This window comes from Musa acuminata, chromosome BXJ2-5, assembly GCF_036884655.1.
Source record: "Musa acuminata AAA Group cultivar baxijiao chromosome BXJ2-5, Cavendish_Baxijiao_AAA, whole genome shotgun sequence".
NCBI lineage: Eukaryota > Viridiplantae > Streptophyta > Magnoliopsida > Zingiberales > Musaceae > Musa > Musa acuminata.
In genome coordinates this window covers 10450429-10473329 of record NC_088342.1, presented here as the reverse complement: position 1 = coordinate 10473329, position 22901 = coordinate 10450429, and the positions used below count along the sequence as shown (strand labels likewise).

Below are 22901 nucleotides of genomic sequence, written 5' to 3'. Positions count from 1 at the left end.
TCGAGCGACAAAAGAATCACCGATGTAGATGCCGAGCGATTTTTTCATCACTCGACAACTACGTTGACGTTGACGTAAATGCAAAGCGATGAAAAGGACGCTCACTGCGTTTGCGTTGATGCAATTGTCGAGTAGCAAAAGGGTTGGTCACTACATCAACACCAATGCAAATGCAAAGCGACGTCACTCAGCAATTACATTGACGCCAATGCAAATCATTGCTTGGCAACTACGTCGACGTCGATGCAGAGTGACAAAAAGATCGCTCACTGCGTCAACGTAGTTGTTGAGCGATGAAAGGACTACTCAGCATTTGCATCGATGTCGATGTATAGATGTAGAGCGACATCGCTCGACAATTGCGTCGACGTTAATGCAATGAGTGACGAAAGGACTGTCGATGTCGAGCGATCCTTTTGTCGCTCAACAACTACATCAACACCGATGTAAAACGACTCTCATCTCTCGTCCTCATTCTCCTAATCCACAACAACCATCTATAACCTCCAACATCAACCGCTATCATCAATTGAAATGTTAGAAATTATCTTTTTTATCTATTATTTTTATATTTTTATCGGTTAAACCAACAATGAGTAAACGAATCTTGATGTTTCATTTTCATAACTATAGAAATTCTACTGTAATTTTTTTTTAAATATGGGACCAGAAATTCTACTGTAAATTTCTTTAAATCTGGGACCAGAATACTGCGAACGTTTATATTTGGAAGGTAATTTATAATCAGCCCATAGAGATTTCATAATATCCGGTTACTATAAATCACCACTTGCTCATGGTTCGATGGAAGTGCAAATGTAATTAATTACTTTATGCTCGAATCCATTTCACTAATGATTGGTTTAATTGGTTGCAAATTTGTCACGCAGGCAATGTGGGAAGACATTTAAGCCGCAGAAATTGCATTCACACATGAAATCATGTAAAGGTCTCAATGGACAAGTAGGGATATAAAGTCCCAGATATGATGAGAATGTCATAGGATATAAAGTCCCAGATATGATGAAAATGCTATGGCAGTGAATCGAAAATGGAAGAGTTCAAGGCAGCAGTCCCCAAATTTCTCATGGTAAAACATGTTCCCTAAAGCCAACAATGCATTCCAGGTGGACATGGTACTAAATCTACCTATCATTACAATAAGAACAATAAGTAGAAAAGAGGTGACAATCATCAGATCAAATAAACTAGATGGAACATTTAAAGGTTGCAGTGAGTGTGTGGAGATGATGTCTCAGGTATGGCACTGATGATGATGAATCTTTGAAATGCTTTGGTTTTTGTGATCAGTTTTGTTTTAGTTTTTCATGTATATTCTTTGTATACATGAATTTATACATGTAGTGTTTGGCTCTATATATTCTTTAAACAATAAATAAATGCAGGTGAAGTTACAAGCAAATGCAATTTTGAATGTCTGAATTTTTACCATGTGATTGCATGATACAAATGTTGTGGTTCAGATGATTTTTTTTCCCACATAGCCTCCTAAACAAAATCCATATATTTCACTAGCTATTAGTGCATTTGGCAAAATCAACAACAAATCATTACCAATTAAAGCAGAGATCTTACTAAAACCATTATCTGCAACAATATTTCAACTTTAACAGCCATAATAGTAGATTTAATCCAGCTATGCCAGCCAGTAAAAATGAGGAACAAATGCAATTATTTTGAGAGGCTATATTAGATTTTATATTTGGAGTTTCTAGTGTTGCAAGAATCAATCTGGATAATATAGACACATCACGTTCATGCTCAAGGTGTTGGTGCGATTTCAGAAGCATTAAGTAATTCAAAGAAAACATAGGAGCTGAAATGTTCATCTGAGAGGAACAAATTGACATCCATGCTCAATCCACGGCTCATTCCAAGAGAAAACATTTTTGATGGAGTGAGTACATGCAATTAATTAAGACCAGACACAAACACCACAGCGAATTAAAATATTATGGGTTCATACCAAAATAGAACATAGAGCAGTTTCTCAATTTTTCAACACAATCCATGCAACAAAAAAAATGAACAAAACCCACTGAGCCGATAATACAAGTTTGTAGACAAATAGAAATAGCCTGCTGAAGTAGGCAAGAAAGACCATAGAGTATCATAATAATAATTACTATTATCAGCGCAATCTCCTAGCCTCCCTTTCAGATTCAAGAAGGGTAAGGATATCACCTTCCCTCACGGGGCCCTTTACGTTCCTCATGATCAGCCGGTTTTGGTCATCCAAAAACTTAACCCTAACCTGGGTAACCTGACCTCTAGATCCAGTGCGGCCCATCACCTTCACCACAACTGCAAGCTTAGCTTGAGTATCCATGCTGTTCATATCGGTTACGCAATGCAATCAGATAAGAGTGCTCATCATAATTCCCACTTCCAAAGAAAACAAAGAACCAAATAATGGCATGACAACGAAAACCAAATTACAAGAAAAGAAACATGAAGAGTGTGCCACCATTTGAAGTGCACTTGTGTCAACCAAGTTTCTCATTGCCATAAATGGAAAGTGATGTAAGTTTCATATTACATGGCAACTTGCAGAACACCAACCTTGTGCTAGTTGTTCTGACAGTGTATATACGATGACCTCTATGATATATTTTGATGAAGTAGTGAAATCTGTACTGAATGAAATAAATTAAAACCCACTAGTTTAGTGATGAAAATTAACTCAGTAGAATATATGACCTATGATGAGGGTGCGTTTGGCTCACGGCGGAGGTGGCACAAAATTAAATAAGGCATCATAGTTATGTCTACTTAGAGTGCATCCAACTGTTAAGAGCTTGAGATCTGATCAATCAAAGAAAACAAGTTTTAATTAATCATTTGTAAAGAACATGGAACTCGGTTAAATAGCCTTACTTTTCTTTAGTTTGGTCACTTAACTAGCTGGCTAACTCAATTATTAGATCAACAAAGAAAACAAGAGTGAGCTACTCTAACCCGCTCTCCAGGACAAGTAATTATCCAGGTTAACTATTCTAATTAGGTAAAATTAGCCCTTTGAGTAATCAAACCAATAACCACCAGCTTAATCCTGTTTAACCCAAAACCAAACTAAGTCAAATAGCTGTGTGCTCTCTTTTTAAGGTGCTTGAAACAGACTGTCAAGTGATGTTTCTTCGCCAACCTCTTCTTACATGGGAAAAATTACAGACACTTCGATTAACTTAAGCATGAAGCATATCAAGCCAATGATTCTAAGTGGTCAACCAGTACGAGATCGAGATCTAAATTCATGTATATATCAAACAACAGCACAACTGCCCATTAGACCACAACATCAAAGAAGTAAACAACTAAAGATGCAAATCATATCAAGAAACAAACAACTCACTTTACTCGAAGCTTATTTAAAACTCAGATCATCGTAACCAACTAAACATGCAAATCATGCGCTACAAGAAATTAATTGGCGTACAAGTCCTCCACAAATCGAAAAAATTCGATAGAAGACTGAGAGAACCGACAATCAGTTTTGCTGGATGACAGAATACAAACTACCAGGACATCACAACATCCACTGATAAATCGATAACAAGCGAAAAAAGAACTGGTGACTCGGAAGTAATCGCACGCACCTACGATCTCTCTCGCGTAGGGGGCGATGGGCAAGCGAAGGCGGCCGCGGGAGAAAGCAGAACAAGAACAACCCTAGTCAGGTTTTATTTATAGGGGCCATCGACCGAGGGCTTCAGACTCTGGGCCGCGAGTCAAAAAGGCCGGCTTAACAGGCCGGTTCGAGCCGAGATGACGTAAGCCTGGCTAATTACATTGAGATGGATTCTTCCAGAAGTCAAAGGCAATATTATTTGATAATAAAATACAAATTGTATGATATTAAAATTATTATACAAAAAGAAAACTCATATCTCATCCAAGGATTTAAGTTTTTACAGACAATAGCATTGTGAACTTGAGATAATAAAAGCAATTTCAACATTTTTTTATTTTTGTTATTTGAGACTTGTGATGCCTTTTATATATTTTTGATGAAACTTTTAATGTAGTAATTATTAATTATTCTTTCAATTTCATGCGCATGATAGAACAGAAATCCTAACACATCTGCAATATTAGGGCAGAGACCAAAGGGATCAATAAGTCAAGGAAACGCAAGCACTAGAGTAGAGCTACTCATCAATGGTGAGAATAATTCCAAGAGACTGCGATGAGAGAACATTACAGGGATCACACTAACCATCACCAAAAAGACCGGCATCATGACACTTGACCAGAAATCAATTACTCCATGAACATTACAATCATTATAACTGCAGCAGACCGTTTTGACCAATCCTTCCACTATAACCGGTAAGATTCAACAGAAGAGAATCTTTCTTCACCCTTCACAATGTACACCTCAGATGACAAACATGTATTCCAGCTGTTGATTTTATACATCACCCCACCAAAATTGCAAAATTCTCTTGAAACTTAAATAAAACTCGATCGAACAATGCCCTCACACTTGATTCAACTTGATGAATAGACATAAAGAATGATAACCAAAAGCAATAATGATGTAAAGTAGGAAGGCACACAAACCATAAGAAAGAACAGGTTCCCCAGTGGCGACACCGGAAGGGTTACGAAGATAGTATAGACTGCAGCGCGAGTTGCTGCTGAGGCTGCAACGTAGACCAGGTTGAGGCGAGGACAGACGGTGGCAATGTCTGTTGAATCTGCCTCAAGAGACTGATCATCCGGCTAACAGTTTGTTCTGTGGCCAGATCATTTCCTGCACACAAAACCTAGACGAAAAAACAAAAGAATTCACTATCTCAGGTGACAATCAAACAAACATCAAATTGCCGCTAAAAGTAGTACAACCATCAGACGGTATCCAAAAGACTACATGGCAAAATAGCTATTGCCGAAAAACCAATCTGACATTTTGTTACTATTGATAGGGCTAGGAAGGTATTCAAGTGCAACAGCCGACAGCAAGTAGCCAAGGACATGTAAAATCATTAAATTTTACAAAAAGAGTATGCATTTCTCTCCTAGCTAAAATAAATCTATTTCAGATTAAGGTTAACGTCCTAGGTATCATGTAAAATCATCCTGGTAAACACTGCAACTTCGACAAAGATCAAAAGATTTTTGGAGTACCAATGAAGGCTCAATCATGCTACAAGCACAGCAGAAAAACTTCATACCACTACCCAACATGAAAATGGGTTAAAATTTTTGTATCATCAAAGGTTCTGTGATGCTAAAAACACTGTGCATAACCCCGTACTGCTACTAGACGGAAGACAGGATAAAATTTGACTATCAATAAAGTTTCTGTCATGATAAAAGCATACTAGGTTGAGCTTCATAATGCCATTGATAACAATCGCTTCACAATTATATTTTAGAACTAGTGGGAGAATATAAATCACTTTACCACAGAAATGAAAGGGGGGAAACTAATAGCTCACCTCGGCAAATACAGAAACTATTTTAGGAATATTCTGGTTGTTTGGTCCTAAGAGCTCCCTATCCGATCTGTGGAGAGAATTCATGGTTAATATTCAGTGTAATACCAAACCAAAAAATGAATTAGAAGCTATGATGGATCAAATATTCTAATTTCCAGTCACACAAATCAGGGAGTTACCTTTCAAGCATTGAGCAAAGCTGTTCATGAACAATTTTGGCCTCAATTAAATCATTTTTAATCGGTAAGCAGCTTAACCAAGCAGGAAAAACCTATCAAATCCAAATATATAGCAGTATTAACATCGAGAAATGTCGTCAGTTTGCATTGCATTCATGAAAGTCCAACAAGTGTGGCAATGAGAAAAGTACATACAGGCAGTGTACAATGATATCCAGTGCAAAATAATATTCTAATACACCTGATTGCAGCCTCAGGAATAATCTGACAATTTCCTTTGACATACTAAATTAAAGATAAGTACAATAACAAAAAAATAGGAGCAGAATGATATCCAGTGCAAATAGAAAGTTGACCGACAAAATGACCTTACAATAAGAACTAAAACACAACAATTAAGTTAGAAAACAAAAGCACACGAATTTCAAGAATGGTACACCAGAAGCAAGGCTGCATGAAAACACTATCAAATTCTGATGTGCATCGGAAGTGTCCAATATGGAAAGAAAAAGGAGAAACACAGATGAATAAAATAAAATTTTAACATATTATAAGTAGATAATATTTTTTATGTTGTGGAACTTAAAGTATTAGAAGTTTTTATAAGATTTATAAATAAAAAGGCAAAATTTCAATGTCAAATCATCAGTAACATATAGAATTGATCTTTAGAGAGATTGATGAGTCCTCATGAATAGATATCCATCCAACATGATTTATGGGTGCACTTGAGGATCCAAATAACTTCCATGTACAATAAATAGCCCAGCAAGTCGAAATTTGAGTATCAAAATGACTTCCAAAGGGCACTAAAACAAAATAGTACAGCAAGTCTCATTTTGCTCAAACAGAAACACAATCATCTCAATTATGCAATAACAGAAGATTAACAAGGAATCCAAGAATATCCATGCAAACCGCCATCATTTGACAAATTTTGACATTTAAATATATAAGATTTTAATAAATTTGTGGAACCATAATGTAGAATTACCCAAGAAATGATAGTTTGCCTTTTCTTAAGCTGTTTCCGGTTCAGAGTTAAGGAGGGTTAAGTTGATTTAAATCAAAGGCTTTAGAGTTAACGAAGGTAAAATCAATCAGATCAATGGGCTTTAACTCGGATGACCTGTGATAAAATAAATCATCTTGAAATAATCCTATCTAATTTCCCCTGCCAACCTAGATAACTCACTTTTTAGCAATCAAATTAAACAAGTAAATCACAATTGACCACTGTAGCATTACTTTGACATGGATTATACTTCAATTGCAAACCATACAAAGATTTGGAGGAAATTGACAAACAAAAAGATGTCTTGCAACTAATGAAAAATCTGAGGACAACAGTATAAATAGTTCAAGCTCATAGAGCTGTTAATATAATTGGACAAATATTTAGAGTTGGCTACAAAAATACCTCATTCAGATAGACCGATTAAAAATTATACAATGAGAAAACATTAGAGATTAAGAAATTCACCGTTATAGAATGAGAAGAGAGAGAGAGAGAGAGAGACACTATGATCTCTCTAGCTAATAATACCGTTGCCATCAACTACCAATACCGTTTATGCAATATATAAGCTTTTAATAGATTATAAGATACAACTATATAGGACAAAAATAAGAGAGCACACAAAGCTACCTTAGCTGCATCAATACCATCACGATGGAACTGACATATTTTGCCAAGAGCAGAAACTGCATTGTCATATGCCATCACATTGTCTGGGTGCAATGCATCAGGATGTCTAATCACATTATCCAACCTCGACAAGGCCTCTACATAGAGGAAGAAAACATTGCACAAATAAACATGAGGGATCACCAAAGACGTGAACTTCTATGTGAATAACATAATTCACATTAAGCTACCTCCGACAAGAGGCCGAAACACAGAAGAACCAAATTCAGCACAAACACCAACTCCATAAACAGCAGCCTGAAAAATCAAAAACAAGAACTTATAACTAACAACCGTAATCTCATGATGGTGGTAATTATGAGTATGTATCCCAGTTAAACAAAAAGTACACACTAGGTATATAAGATGGATCAAAGGGAAGAATGAACCCAAACCTGCCTAACATCTGCATTCTCATCATTGCATGCTTCTAATAGGAAAGGAAGATAGGTGTCATAATACCTGTCAAAAAGAAACAGATAATATGAACACACAGATACTAAGCACAATTACTAAAATAATCCGCTGATTGAAAAGAAAAATACTTCAGAGCTGCTTCCTGGCATTGTTCTGCGACATCATCAAAAATGCAAATGGCAATCCTCCTCTCCTCAGCTGTTTTATCCTTGCCCTGTATGCAAAAGACAATGCATAACCATGCCATAGAGAAAGTTTCATGAAGATGAATTTAACTATTAAAAAGCAGAATCTACTATTTTCAATTCATATCACAACACGATCATAAGACAGAGCAAAAAGAGCTTGGTAATTATAGCAAGAAAGCTTTTAAATACAATTCCAGACGAACAACTCTGATATGCATGGATAAAATACTAGATATATGAAAGCTTCTAAATGCAATTCCAGATGAACTCCAATATGCATGGATAAAATACTAGCCATGTTCCATTAGCATGAAACTATGAAAAATATAATAATGCAATTGTGAATATTTGTTAACAGTCATCCAACCATGGGGGTCAAAAAGTAGGAGACCTAGGTTGAAAGTTGCATAAAAATTAAACAAATAAGAAAATTGGAAGTGTCTAATTTGTGAATCCACTTACTCAAATTGCACACAATATGAAGAAAAAAAATCATACATACTTGGGAGTGAATTAGCTCATTTGTGGATTCCACAATCTATAGATTGATGACTTGATTTCTAATCACTAATAACAGTCCATTTTAAGATTCCAACATCAAAGAAACATTTAAGTTACTACATTGTCACTCTTATGATAGTTTAGGATTTGATGTACAAGGGAAGCCATTGTTAGCGGAGCATTTGTCTGAGACAAGCACAGATTACGAAGTCCTTCAAAAAGAAAAAGATGCAGGACACAGACCCTGATTCTCTTCCTCTTCATCTTATTGTTTGTTGTATTGTTAGTTCTTTTTTAAATCTTTTACATGCTTCATTGTGTTTTCATTATCTGCTGATTGTCACAACTGCTGAGTAGGCAGAACTACATAACTGTGCCAAACCAAGTCCAATTGAAATCTACTTTGCATAACTTCTGGATGCCATGCTTATAATAATAAAATGTTTTTCAAAAGCCTTTAACATCAACAAAAAAATGTTAACATAGCTGAAGAACATAGGTATCCAGAAGTTCCATAAAATACAGTAGATGACTAAAGGTATGCAATATCCAAACATCTTATACAATATGCTGAACATACAGAAAGCTTTGGAGAGTTTACCAGCATCGGAGTTATGTATAAAGATAGCTCATCAAAGAATGGATTGAAAGAAGCCTTGAAGGTCTTGATCAAAGTTCCTAGGCAATCCCCAACCTGAAATGCAATAACCAGGGCAGATAAAAAATGGGCAAGATTTGATTTCACAAAGTAACTACTGTTGCATTAAAACACATTTAAAACAAAACAATTTTACAAAAATCCAGTATAATTCTGTATCAAGTCATTATTAACCTGATCAAACACTTCTTCCTCCTCCTCATTTTCCTCCTTAAGCATTTCCTCTTCCTCTGCATCAAAGTCTTCTGCCTTTGTTCGTTCTGCCCTTTCCTTTTTCCTAGCCGCACTAGCTGTTATCACATGTTTTATTTGGTCAACTATGCTTCTGACCTGGTTTTCACTAAGAAGCAACCCAGCAAGCTGCAAAAAACAAACATAGAAGTTGCAACCAACAATTAGGACTGGTTTACATTTTTATCTGTAGCAACACAAGGAGATGATAAATTATCATAATCTAGGATACCAAAAAAAAACTGCATGATCCCTTGTCTTGGATGGTAAAACATTTATTTTCCTCATGAAAGGTCGAGGTTTGATCCCCATGCATGCAAGCTGGGCTTTGTGTTTTCTTCCTTATTGTTGGCTCTTATGGGCTTTGTGTGACTAAGTGTGTCTGAATGGTTCATTTAACTTACTTCCATATGTGGATCACCTTCTGGGCCTAGTGTTCCTTCTAAAAGGAAATTACAATAAAGCAACCTTAAGACAAGGATATACCTGCATGCACTCGTTAAGTGAATCCAGCATGCTTGCACAGATTTCTGTTTCTGGTTCCTGCAAAAAGATGATGCCGATAGATCAATAACCTCACATGTCATAAGACAAATAACATCATTCCATCAGATAGCACGAATAACCTTTTGCAATGCTTCAACTAGAGCTGGAATTATATAATCTGCTAACTGCTTAACATATGATTCATCACGGCCTTGAGATTGCCCCTTTTCAACTGCTAGTTTTGCCGATCGAAGTAGTTCCGGCATGGCTATGGATAAGCAGAAATAAACCAAACCATCAATACGCAGAATGTAATAAAAAAATGAAGAAAAAAAAAATAGATACCTGCAACAGCAGCCTTCCTCACTTCTTCATGGAAATAAAATTTAAGAAGAGGTACCAATGTAGGAGCCACCTGAATTTAGTTTGCATTATATAGCATTAGTTCCCCTAGAGGCAAGTCAATTCCATTATCAAAAAGTATGGCAATGGTCATAACCAACCTGATCGATCCATGGATAAAAGCCCTCCTTTAGCTCATCAGCATAGCAACAAAGCATGTTACAGGCTGTGGCTTTCTCCTCCAAGACACTAGTCCGAATACCTATCCTTTTATCTCCAAGAGTGATGGTTTCAACACTGAATACAAATGCAGAAGTAAGAAACATCATAGCATATGTTCATGACAATCTTAAATATTACAGTCAACATTTTGACCAGACCAGCTCAATGAACAAGCAGAAAGAAATATGATTTGTTTTCTTTTTATATTTTGCACCAAGAAACAAACCTTTCATCATCTGAATCTTCTATATCATCATCAGAATCTGCTGAAGTAATAGTGACATCTGGTTTCAGCTGAGCAGACTGAAGCAATGGAGGCATAACAACACTCATGTATGGCAGAAAATCCTGTCCTAAGCATTTGCATAACCTGGCCCAGGCCTATTAAAGAACAAGAATGATTACATTGGAAACATCATTTGTCTTGCATATTATGATTACATTGGAAATATCATTTGTCTTGCATATTAAGCCATGGGAGCTAAAATACACCTGAAGCATGTAGCTTATAGTAGGGTCATCTGTCTCCATCTGTGATCCTTGTAATGCCATAAGAACCTCCATAACCTGGCACATGATAACAGTAAAATTATGACTGTTAAGCCTAATAAACAATAACATCATAAGCAAAAATAGTTCAGTACAAACTACAGAGAGACAACCACACTCTTCATGAACTTCCCAAAAATACAAAGACTAACTCTTCAAAGAAAAAAGAGGAAGCTCAAGAAGTTGTTATTGACAGCCTAATAATTAGTCACTCGTCGGTACTAATGAGGTTTCAAAAAGCAACAAACTACTTGGAACTCCCAGTACTTAAACAGAAACCTGTACCTACTAGTTAATACCATAACTCTCAAAGTTCATGCTGTAATTTCAGCTAAAGGCATTATTAAAGGCTAAAGACCTCATTCTGTCACCATACTCAACACAAGAAGGTCTAATATCTTAAATTTCATCAAAATTTTAAAAATAAAAACGGAATCTCATTTTTAACATGCTACAACAACCATGAACAAGATTCATGTAAAATTTAAAACTAGAGAACTTAATAAACTTGAAGTACCAGTAAGATATATCAAAAAGAAAACAAATTGTTGGACTGTGAATCTGAAGCTCACATAAAATAGTAGCATGTAAACAACTCAACAAATAGAAGATAACATAAAAGAGCAATCTGTATAATCCTCTGCCTTTATTTACATAAGAGACTTGTCAAATATGTACCACAGGTGATACATAAAAAAATTTTGAAAAAGTGATTTCACCTGTTTAGCATCATCCCTGAACTTATCCTTGCCCACTGCCATTCCAACCAAACTTATGCACTCCATCGATTTCGCACGAAGCATCCGATTTGACTTGTTAGTAGCATTCATTAAAATAACCTTGAGATATGGCATAACAGCATCATAATACTTCTGGAAATGTTCCTGCAGTTCAATTTTTTGTCAGAAACTCTCTGGTCAATAGCACATTTGACAAACAGTTTAACAAAGATGGTTTTAAACAAGTACTTGTGATGAATCTGCCACTGAAGCCAAAGCTGTTAAAGCTCCTTCTTGAACCATCTGCTTCCCATTCTGAATAAAACAATTACAAAGTTCATGATTATCTTTAAGTTCTAACCCCAAAGCTGAGCAAGGACATATTGATAGTTTACTAGATCAATGCAAATTTTGAAGCTATACCTGCAACAACACAAGTAACTTGCCAACAATCCCATCTAGATAAGGTGTCAAGATATCAGGAGTGCAGTTCTCGCAGAAATTCAAAACTGCCGAAGCTGCATGTGCCTGAGGAATCAATCAATACCATTTGAGAAAGGATGACCCAGGATATTTTGAATTCAAGTATATTTTCAAGAAGCATGTACATTACATATAAAGAAACACACAATGAATGACAAATTTAAGGAGCCAAAACACATGAAAAATTGCTTAAGTGTAAAAGAAAAGGAATGAGCCAACTTCTCAACCTATTACAGTTACAACATCTTACTTCCCTTGAAATTATCTGGCAATTTAAGTAAGACATTGTCCATTTCTACAGGATTTATAGTCCAAACAAAAAATAAAAAAGAGAAGACAAACAAGAAATTCTTAACTAGGATTTTCCACTCACTATATTCAACCAATGAGTGGCACAGGACACCTTTTAGATTAATGTCATAATAATCTCTATCATGTAACATATATTCTGCTATGCGTCTAATTGATTAACCAAATTTAAAGATGGTCAAAAGAACTAACAAATAAAACCATGCAGGCAAAACATAAACCAGATATTAGGAGTTAAACAGAACCACATAGAAAATCCTCATATTAAGCTGATTTTTGCAAACCAAATAGAGTTTCAAGGATACACAAAAAAACATGTTGTTCCATAAGCTACGTGATCATCACTCAGGACTCGTTGCACTCTGTTACTTTTCTTATTCAAATAGTGATCATACTTGTGTCTAACTGGATGCTTCGGGGCACTCACAAGCTGATGTAAGCCTTACAATGGCCCGTAGCTATCCAATAAAAGTATAAAAGGTTTGTTGTTAGTTCAGACAAGAATAATCAGTTTACATAAGCTGGCAAAGCTAAGTTCACAAATTGAATTCATCAGTCTTGTTGAAAGGAATCAGTTGGAATTATCTTGAATTAATAAAACTCATCCAAAGGTCAGCTGCAAAACAATATGACAAATATCATAAGAACTTATCATAGAATCTACAAATTCTTCATCATTTCTACAACAGACAACACCTTCTTAACTAAAAAGAGTGATTTGGATTAGTCCATCTATATCTGTAGTTAGACAACACAAAATCATAAATAACAACTATTAATCCTCTCTAGACCACTTGCCTGCACACGAGGATTCTGGAAATCATCCATTGCTGATGCCAATGCTGGGAGCACACTCTGGTGATACTGAACTTGCAAATCCGGCCCCAAATCCGTTGACAACTGTCCAACAGCATTAATTGCCGCCCAGCGAACTCGAGGATGGGGATCTTGAAATGAGCTTAGGACCATAGTCACCACCTGCTCCAGGTTTTTTAACATCACCTGTACGTGAAGAGAATGCAAACAGAATATAATAAACAACATTTATGCTAGTAATACTACACTTACACCATCTTAAAGAAACTCCAATTATGATGACAACAAATCCTATCTTTTTGTCAAATCGATGATAAAGTAGTTAAAGATCAGAGTACTTTTGAGCAGCCTTCAGCGATCTGAGCAAGAGTGATGAGAGCTGCATGGTGTTTCTGCCACTCAGGAGCGGCCAGGTAGGCTGGTAGCAGCTCAGATGCAACTGGAACAATTGTATTTCCACCAACAGCAATGGCAAGACGGTCGAGGCACTCCTGGGCCATGCCATAGTTACTAGTCTCCCCTGCATCCTCATCCTGAACCTCGGCAGTGTGCCAGGCAGGTTCATCCTCAATATCTAGCAGCATCTTCATGAGCACAGCAAAGAGCCTGCTGACGAACTGGGGGAGCTTCCGCATCATCCCGGGAGCACGCTCCCTGGCCTCCGCAAGGGTGATAACAAATTCAATCGCCAGGTGGCGCGTGCCCTCCTCAAGCCCATCGGCCTCAGCGATCTGCAGCATGGCACCAACGACATCAGCAAGCTGGCGGCGGAGGAACCGTGGCTCGGCTCCGGCAAGCTCCACAAGGAGCTCAAGGGCTTCCTGAGCGGCGGCCTCCTGCCCGGAGTTCAGGGACTCGGTGAGCGTGCGCATCATGGCGGGTAGGAGATCCGCGAGACGGTTGCGATCGGCGGCAGACTCGAGGGAGGTAACGAGGTTGACAGCTGCAGAGAGGGCGGCAACACGGACATCGGGGGACGAAGGGTGGGATAAGGCGGCAAGAAGGAGAGAGTGGAGGGTGGGGAGGTGGGGGCCGATAAACGAGGCATCGTCGGCGAGGACGTAGGCGATCTGGGCGAAGACGAGAAGGGCAGACTCCTGGAGGCGGGTGGTGGACTCGGGGGAGGACACGGCGTGAAAGAGGAAGGGGAGCAGGTCGGGCCAGTCGGCATCGGGGAGGAGAAAGACGGCGAGGGCGGAGATGGTGTCGGCGACCTTCTTGGCGATGGAGCGGTCGGGCTCGCGGTGGAGGACGGAGAGGAGGTGGGACTTGAGGGAGGAGTGGGAGGATGGGGAGAGGCGGGGCCAGAGGGGGGAGTCGGCGTCGCCGCTGCCGCGGTGGGTGAGGAGCTTGCGGAGGAGGACAGCGGACATGGCTCGGAGGTCGGGGGAGGGGGAGGAGTGGAGGACGGAGACAAGCTTGAGGGCGAGGGCGTCGGGGTGGTGGTCGCGGCAGAGGTTGAAGAGGGACTCCGCGTGGGTGCGCTGCTCGTTGGAGGCCGACATCAACTGGCCTATGAGCGACTCGAAGGGCCCCGATTCCGCCGCCCCGAGAATTGCGGCAATCTGCTGCTGTTGATCCATGCTTGAACCGGTGGAAGAAGACGAAGGCGGAGAAGAAGAAAGATGATGTTTTGGAGTCGAGAGAGATCGGGGAAGTCGGGCGGGCACTCGCTCGCACTGTCTCTCTCTCTCTGGCTCGTGGATTTGGGGGTTTGTCGACCCCTTTTATGGTTAGGGTTTTGGAGATGCGATAAAGAGATGGAGGGGGCGGATTAAGACGTGGGTGAGATGGGCTGTAACTGTTAATTAAGTGAGTTTAATCGACACGGCCCGAACTGTGTATTTTTGGATAGAAAGAATCGTTCGAAGATTTTTTTTTTTACTTTTATTAGAAACAATAAATTTTTATGATTTTTTTTAAGTTCTTTCTTTAAAAAAAAGATATATCAATATTTTTTTTTATCATCTTCCGTATTTTAAAAATGTGTATATATATGATTTATGAATGAATAACATTAGAATCAGACACGATGCGGTGACAAAACTAGTAAGCAAAAGATGACAAGAGGAAGCTAAAATGGCACTGTACATCGTCTCCTTTTGGAGGGATGTAGAAGAGCATCTTTTATAGTGTATATATATATGTATATATATATATATATATTCACTAATTAGATTATTTAAGATTTATTTTGAATTGTCTAAACCATATAAAGTCGAAATAGTAAGAGGAAGAAAAAGTTAAACCTAACTTCGAACCTTGTCCAATTTTAATTTTAGAAGACCTAAGAAAAAGAAGAGTTAGTGGAAACAATAATAGCGAGTGCTAAAAATCATTTTCCACATATAGGCATTTTAGAAGACCTAAGAAAAAGAAGAGTTAGTAGAACCAATAATAGTGAGTGCTCAAAATCTTTTTCCATATATAGGCCTGAATCGAATCAAGGTATCACCGATGTTTTTTCCCATCAACCACCGATATGATTAGTTGATATAAGCATCACCGATATTTTCCCCCATCAACGACTGAGCTAATTGATCGACCAAGTTGTATATGCTGATATATCATATTAGGTCTTTGCGCTATGACAAATCGTGAATTTTTCATGGAGCCAACAAACCTTTAGATATCATATCGACTGTCAAATTGCTGCCATAATAACCACTACTAGTAGTAACTCATTAGTTTAATAACTGATCAGATCTATTCTCATTGGATGTGCGGTATGCGGATGTGCGGAAACTTGAATCCTTAATGAAGCAACTACACTCAAATACACATTTGCATAACCTGAAATAACTGGAACAATTTTAATAAACCCGACATGTGTTTAAAAACAACCAGAAGTCGAGAACATATCGAACGAGGGCTCGACGCTAATCACAAGCTTGAGATATTGCACATCCAACTCAGACCAAATTCTCACAATGCAACCATGACTCAGTAATCCTCTGGCTCATCCTCTTCATCATCTGCACCCTCTGCTCCGACCTCCTCGTAGTCCTTTTCCAGGGCAGCCAGGTCCTCTCGTGCCTCTGAGAACTCACCTTCTTCCATCCCTTCACCGACGTACCAGTGAACGAACGCACGCTTTGCATACATGAGGTCAAACTTATGGTCGATTCGTGAGAACACCTCGGCCACAGCAGTGTTGTTGCTGATCATGCACACGGCACGCTGAACCTTAGCCAAATCTCCTCCAGGAACCACTGTTGGTGGCTGATAGTTGATTCCACACTTAAATCCAGTAGGACACCTTCATGGATTAGGATGAAGCAGTCAATTCCAACCCAAAATAACATATGATGCAATAAGTGGTGATGTTGGTATAAGCTTACCAGTCCACAAATTGCACAGTTCTCTTGGTCTTGATGGTTGCAACAGCGGCATTGACATCCTTAGGCACAACATCTCCTCGGTACATCAGACAACAAGCCATGTATTTTCCATGCCTTGGATCGCATTTGGCCATCATACTGGATGGCTCGAATACTGCATTTGTGATCTCAGGGACAGAGAGCTGTTCATGGTATGCTTTCTCAGCGGAAATAACAGGGGCATAGGAGGACAGCATGAAATGAATTCTGGGATACGGAACAAGATTGGTCTGGAACTCTGTGACATCCACGTTAATGGCCCCATCAAACCTCAGAGAGGTAGTCAAGGAGGATATGATCTGAGATATCAGCCGGTTCAAGTTGGTGTAGGTTGGCCGCTCGATATCCAGAGACCTTCTGCAGATATCGTAGATGGCTTCATTGTCTAAAAGAACTGCAACATCAGTGTGCTCGAGCAAGGAATGTGTGGAGAGGACGCTGTTGTATGGTTCCACAACTGCAGTAGATACCTACAACAAAATACCATAGGATTAACCATCTTTCACAGAAAAGAAAAGACAGAATCAATATTTTCACAAGCATCCACCAACTGGGCCACTAGTACCAACTACACAATATAGAAGCACCAAACAAGGATAGCAACTAAACACCAACTTACCTACCTACCATTGCTCATAAGAATGTATCATTATACAAGGATGCTGTATCCATATTCTTCTCAAGGTTCATCACTGAAAGTACATTGCTGGTTAAGGATTTTATGTAGATTCTGGGAAGTTCTTATATTGTTCTTGTCTTCTTGATCAGACTCTATGGCCACAGAAAATGTAAGATAAAATCCTAGTCAGCTTCGTGACAAACTTCAGGAACAAATTGGGACTTAATTTCATTTTCTATTATGAATTCATTAAAATAATTTGATTTATTATGATGCTCCATACTCCATACATAGAAGCACACATTTCGCAATTGGAGACATTTACACCAGAATGCACTAGTTCCAACCTAATTTCACGTGCTTTACAGGAAAATTGATCGATTCATAGATGATTCCACCATGAAATTGAGATGTTATCTGATTGCTGACAATACTCTTCTGATAATAGGATTTTTGGGTTCAGCTAGATCAGATAAAAGTTTATATACTAACAGTAAGCCTTCACTTCAAAGTCTCAAAACATCAGAATAATAATGAAAACGAATCAGAATCAATAACATAGACCAACTTTCCAGAAAAGAGGATCTATCAGACAGTCACCATCAAACTGAAAGTATCAAAGCCTTTGCACAACTTGTTAATACCTGAGGAGAAGGGTATATCGTAAAACCAAGCTTCGACTTCTTCCCATAATCCACAGACAATCGTTCCAAAAGCAAGGAACCCAAACCGGATCCAGTACCACCACCAACAGCATTGAAAACCAAAAACCCTTGCAAGCCAGTACAATTGTCTGCTAGTTTTCTGACACGATCGAGACAGAGATCTACAATTTCCTTCCCAACTGCAGCAGCTCACAAGACCATACAGGGTCAAATCCAAGGTAGGAAAAAGGGACTATTCAAAAGAAAGAAGAGGTGAACATAGCAAACGAAGAACAATATCGATACCCGTATAGTGGCCCCGAGCAAAGTTATTTGCGGCATCCTCCTTCCCAGAGATGAGCTGCTCGGGATGGAAGAGTTGGCGATACGCACCGGTTCTGACTTCATCGATGACGGTCGGTTCCAGATCTACAAAGATGGCCCTTGGTACATGCTTGCCAGCACCAGTCTCGCTGAAGAAGGTATTGAAGGCATCGGATGCCACCCCTACCGAAGTATCACTGATGGAGACAAGAGATGCGTTAGCCAATAATCACACAAATTGTTCATCAGAGCAGCAAAAAGCAGTCTCCTTCGCGACAATTCCTCAAAGACGCGATCAGGAATGTCACACCAGTGAAACATGCAAGCCATGATTTGCTAAACAAATGAGGGCATAACTCATTTAAGGGAGAAAACCAGAAAGGTGCGATCTTTGACATTAACTTTCCACGTTACCTTTTTCTAAAGAATATCATAAATCAGATCTGAGACCAAGTTTCAAGTTCATTACGAGATATTGCCAGGTTACAGATATAAATCAGGACTGATCTCGAATAGGAGATCTTGGATATACAGATGATCATTGTCTTCATCTCGAAGGAAAACCCCCAGGATCTCGACATTCCAGGGGCCAAAATCAGCCTAAAACCACCCCCACGAAGGCGACGAATTAATGACACGAAGAACACAACCGGATCTAAAGAAACGGCATAAAAACGACAAGAAAAGACGGATGCCCATTATTGAAAGCGGGGAAGATTACAAAGACCTGGGCATGATGCCATCGGGCTGGATGCCGTGCTCGAGGCAGTAGAGCTCCCAGCAGGCATTCCCCACCTGGATCCCGGCCTGACCGATATGGATGCTTATGATCTCCCTCATCTTCTATTCTCCCTCTCCCTTTCTTTCCGTCTCGATCTGGAGCAGAAGCCCTAAAGATTTGTCGGAGGAGCGAGAGGAAGCGGAAGAAAGAGGGGAGGTTTCGCTTTCCTTTGGGCGGACGAGGCAACGAGGGGACGCGGGCATTTATTTGGCTCGGGCAGGGGAGAGTGGGACGGACGAGCGGTTCGACCAGATTCGACTGGTTGCTTTGGAGTCCGGGCAACTTGTGGGCCCGCGCGCGCGTCGGGGTCCACTACTCTGCCATTGGGCGCCTATGTTGGGTCGAAAAGACCGGCATGCCCTCCTCCACCGAGTAGTTTTCCCTCTCTCGCCCTCCTTTGATACGTGTTATTCGTTATTTTTACAAAAAAGTCCATGACGTTTGTTAAATGTATCCTCATGTAAACACATAGATACAAAATTCACAACATTTTGGATAATTATTCAGGCACCATCATTAAAAAAAAATACTGAAATTAATCTTTTATTTTTTCTTGACACTATCTCATGTCAATTTCAATTAACTTTATTTTTCATCATATAATTTTATAAATCTTGTTAATACCGTAACAATAATAATAATTTATTCGATGTAATATGATTTTTGTTATATAATTAATAGATCTCATATTACTGATATTATATTATTGCATAATTAATCTATTCAAGATATTCTTACTCTTTGGGGTTTAATATTTATTATTCTTTTATCATTGAGATATTCCTAATAAGATTTTATTATTGTTTATATAGTTTTTATTGTTTCTAGTAATTCTTTTTACTGAGGGAAGAAGTTGTTGACATTTTGGTAAACTTAGATGTGTTCTGGATCTATCTGCACAGAGTTGTTCGATATGCCACATATAAGAAAATCGAGATCACGAGAGATTTTTTTTTTAATATCTAAGTTAGTAACTCGAGGTGTATAAGTGCGAACCCTAGTGGTAAAAAAAAATCATCCCCTTTTCGTTATGCTAAAGATAAGTTTTTATACCTAATATAAATGAGCAAAATATTTCATAAAATATTCTACATTAGCTTCTTGTTTACGTGGGCAATAAGGGAGAGGGGGTGGCGTCAACATAGGGGGTGCGAGTAACCATAATCATTTGCCTTGGACATTTGCCCACATGGGCAAACTGATGGAAGATGACTTTCATCTTCTCCTTTCATCTTACCCACATGGTCACGTGTTGGATAAAGATTGACTGATGGTATACTCCTTATCATTTGTCCTCTTTCCAAGGTGTGATTTGGGGCTATTGCGAAAAGGGTCCAAAGTGCGGCATTTGGTTCATTTGACACGCCAAGCTTATACCTCTTTGATCCATTATCGATCAAGTGGCATATCTAGTTCATCCTACATGTCTACCTCATCATGCTCACGCGTTGCTAGTAGTGATCTATTATTGACCTATCACTCGTATCGTCGATGAATGCACTTGGGTTAGACAGGGTTGGTTCCCCAACCTTCCCATTTCTTCCCGATCTGATTAGATTTTATGACCTCATCGCCTTGGACAGAGGCAGGGGATGGGCTTCCTGACCTCATCACCTCCAATGGAGGTGCGGGTCGAGCTTCCCAACTTCCATGCCTCGTGCAAAAGTGAGGGTCGGACCTCCATGCCTCGGGCAAAGGAGGGGGTCGGGCTTCCCGACCTCAACACCTCAAACGAAGGCGAGGGTTAGGCATCTTGACCTCCCCACCTCAGCGAAGGTGAAGGGTTCATATCTCTTTTGTTATTATGCGGAAGCTCTATTTTTCTGCCTGAGGTGTTTGTATCTCTCTCTCTCCCTCTTCAATTTATGGGGCTCCAAGATGGTAGACTATGTTAGGCAGTGACCTACTCACCTCGAGTAAAGGAGGGGTCGATGCTCCACCTCCCTACTTCAGATATTCATTCCCTTGTGTCTTCTGTCATGGTGAACTTACTCTCATGCGGACCAAGTTTTCCTAACTCATATACCTTGAACACATCTCACCTTGTGCCTCTCGCTGTGGTAAGTTTCTTTTTACTAGGGTCATGTTTTATCAACTTGTGCGATTCGAGCATTTTTTATTTTGTGCCTTTAGCCATGGTAGTTTCTCATTACATTGGTTGCGTTTATGCAACTCACATGTCTCGGACATATTTTATCTTGTGCCTCTCAGCGTGACGAGTTTCTTCTTATACAGGTCAAGTTTTCTCAATTCATGTACATCAAGTTTTCTTAATTCATGTACCTTGAGATTGTTTTGTCTTGTGCTACCTACTGTGGCAGGTTTCTTATTATGCAAGTTAAATTTTCTCGATACATATCTTGAGCATATTCTATCTTAAGCCTCTCACCCTGACGAGTTTCTTATTATGTGAGTTGGTTTTTTCTGACTAATGCGCCTTGGACATATTTTATCTTATGCCTTCATTTACGATGGATTTCCTTTTATATAGATTAAGTTTTCCTGATTCATGCATCCCGAGTACATTTTATTTTATGCCTCTTCCAATGATAAATTTTTTTATAGTTTTTGAGATAATCTTTGCACTTTGTCACTTTTACACTTTATGAGGTAGTCACCCTTGTCTACATGAGCAGATAATATAAGGTGATCTCCATTTTCTCTTTTTATTTTTGGCATCACTTGATCAATGAAAATTAATTGATGATATACTTCTTATGATTTTTGAAGCACAACCTTCCATGTATTAGCAAAGAATGACAATGATTAACGACAAAACAAGATAAAGAGGGGAGAGATTTAAAAACCATATGGTATCAATCCATGGGCAGTATGGGGAGCGGAGAACATTACAAGGGGAGAGAATGTGACCGAGGATGAGCTGCTGAGCTGTTCTCTGCCGCAACATCTTCTTCTTCCAAGCATGCATCCACCAAAAGTGCCAATGAGCTCGAATCTCATCACCAAATGGTGGTGGGTGCCCATCTCATGGCTATGTCCATCGGACGAGGCTCGCTTAGAGATTGCAGCCCACCTCCTCGATCGATCTCGGGGAGGAGAGAGAGTGACAGATGGAGCGCTGACTTGGATCACCCACCAAACTGGATTACAGAGGAAACTTGCATGTCACCAGCTGATGCAACAACTACACCCCCCCATCCATCAATCACTTTTTAGGTACAGATCTTGGGATGACGTGATCACTGTGGGGGGTGCGTACGATTTGGCTAGAGGAATTTGGTCTGCTTGGATAAGGACAAACAATAACGACCATTGCAGCATAGCGCTGAGGTGAGAGCTGTTCTAGAGAAACATATCATTTCTAAAAATGAGGGTGAACATGTGTTAGGAATTAGAGAGGGTTAGGGTTATCAAATAATTTTGTTAGTTCCCCTTAGATTTAATTATAATTTAATTATAATTAATTATTTTTAATATTTTAATATTTATATTTTTAAAAATTATATTAGGATCTCTTTACTTACAAAAATAAAATATTTGATGAAAATACTATACTAACACATGCTCCATAATAAATCCTATGATATTTTTATTAGCAGTTGACAAAAAAAAAACGATGTTAAATATTTCATTAATTATAAAAAATAGCAATATAATTTTTAAAAATATAAAAACCGAGATGCTAAGGATAATATGTAATTAACTTATTTTTTAAAAATATTTTAGAATAGCAACTTAATTTTATTTTTTTATCTTAATTTTTGTACAATACAATTAGGTATATATAAGATCTCGACGTTAGAATGTAATAAGACATGACATACCAGACAATTCAAGGCCAAGCATATTTTGGATCAGATGAGCATGAAGCATTTTGGGGCACAGGCTGTGTTGGCGGTCACATGGCCCCAAATCTATCAGCACTCTATCGACCCACAAG

At 38.8% G+C, this 22901-nt stretch overlaps 3 protein-coding genes across 3 annotated transcripts; all 3 read right to left on the bottom strand.

Annotated features, from left to right (window-relative positions):
• Positions 1-1963: 1963 nt before the first annotated feature.
• On the bottom strand, positions 1964-3732 carry LOC103984975 (small ribosomal subunit protein eS28). The gene is made up of 2 exons (XM_009402572.3): positions 3618-3732; positions 1964-2351 (listed from the first exon to the last, which is right to left on the bottom strand). Exon 2 carries the CDS (start codon positions 2348-2350, stop codon positions 2153-2155), a length of 198 nt encoding a protein of 65 aa, XP_009400847.1. The 5' UTR covers position 2351; positions 3618-3732; the 3' UTR covers positions 1964-2152.
• Positions 3733-4260: 528 nt separating this feature from the next.
• Positions 4261-14981, bottom strand: LOC135612469 (uncharacterized). Its single transcript, XM_065108805.1, has 20 exons — positions 13591-14981; positions 13235-13438; positions 12068-12172; positions 11894-11959; positions 11645-11809; positions 10869-10943; positions 10603-10757; positions 10316-10451; positions 10158-10227; positions 9953-10080; positions 9813-9869; positions 9270-9455; positions 9039-9131; positions 7877-7962; positions 7727-7793; positions 7523-7589; positions 7293-7429; positions 5645-5736; positions 5466-5532; positions 4261-4790 (listed from the first exon to the last, which is right to left on the bottom strand). The coding sequence occupies exons 1-20, from the start codon at positions 14833-14835 to the stop codon at positions 4626-4628; spliced, it is 3366 nt and encodes a 1121-aa protein (XP_064964877.1). The 5' UTR covers positions 14836-14981; the 3' UTR covers positions 4261-4625.
• Positions 14982-16041: 1060 nt separating this feature from the next.
• Positions 16042-19190, bottom strand: LOC135612468 (tubulin alpha-3 chain). The gene is made up of 5 exons (XM_065108804.1): positions 18947-19190; positions 18202-18416; positions 17896-18095; positions 16594-17102; positions 16042-16511 (listed from the first exon to the last, which is right to left on the bottom strand). The coding sequence occupies exons 1-5, from the start codon at positions 19057-19059 to the stop codon at positions 16196-16198; spliced, it is 1353 nt and encodes a 450-aa protein (XP_064964876.1). The 5' UTR covers positions 19060-19190; the 3' UTR covers positions 16042-16195.
• Positions 19191-22901: the final 3711 nt, after the last annotated feature.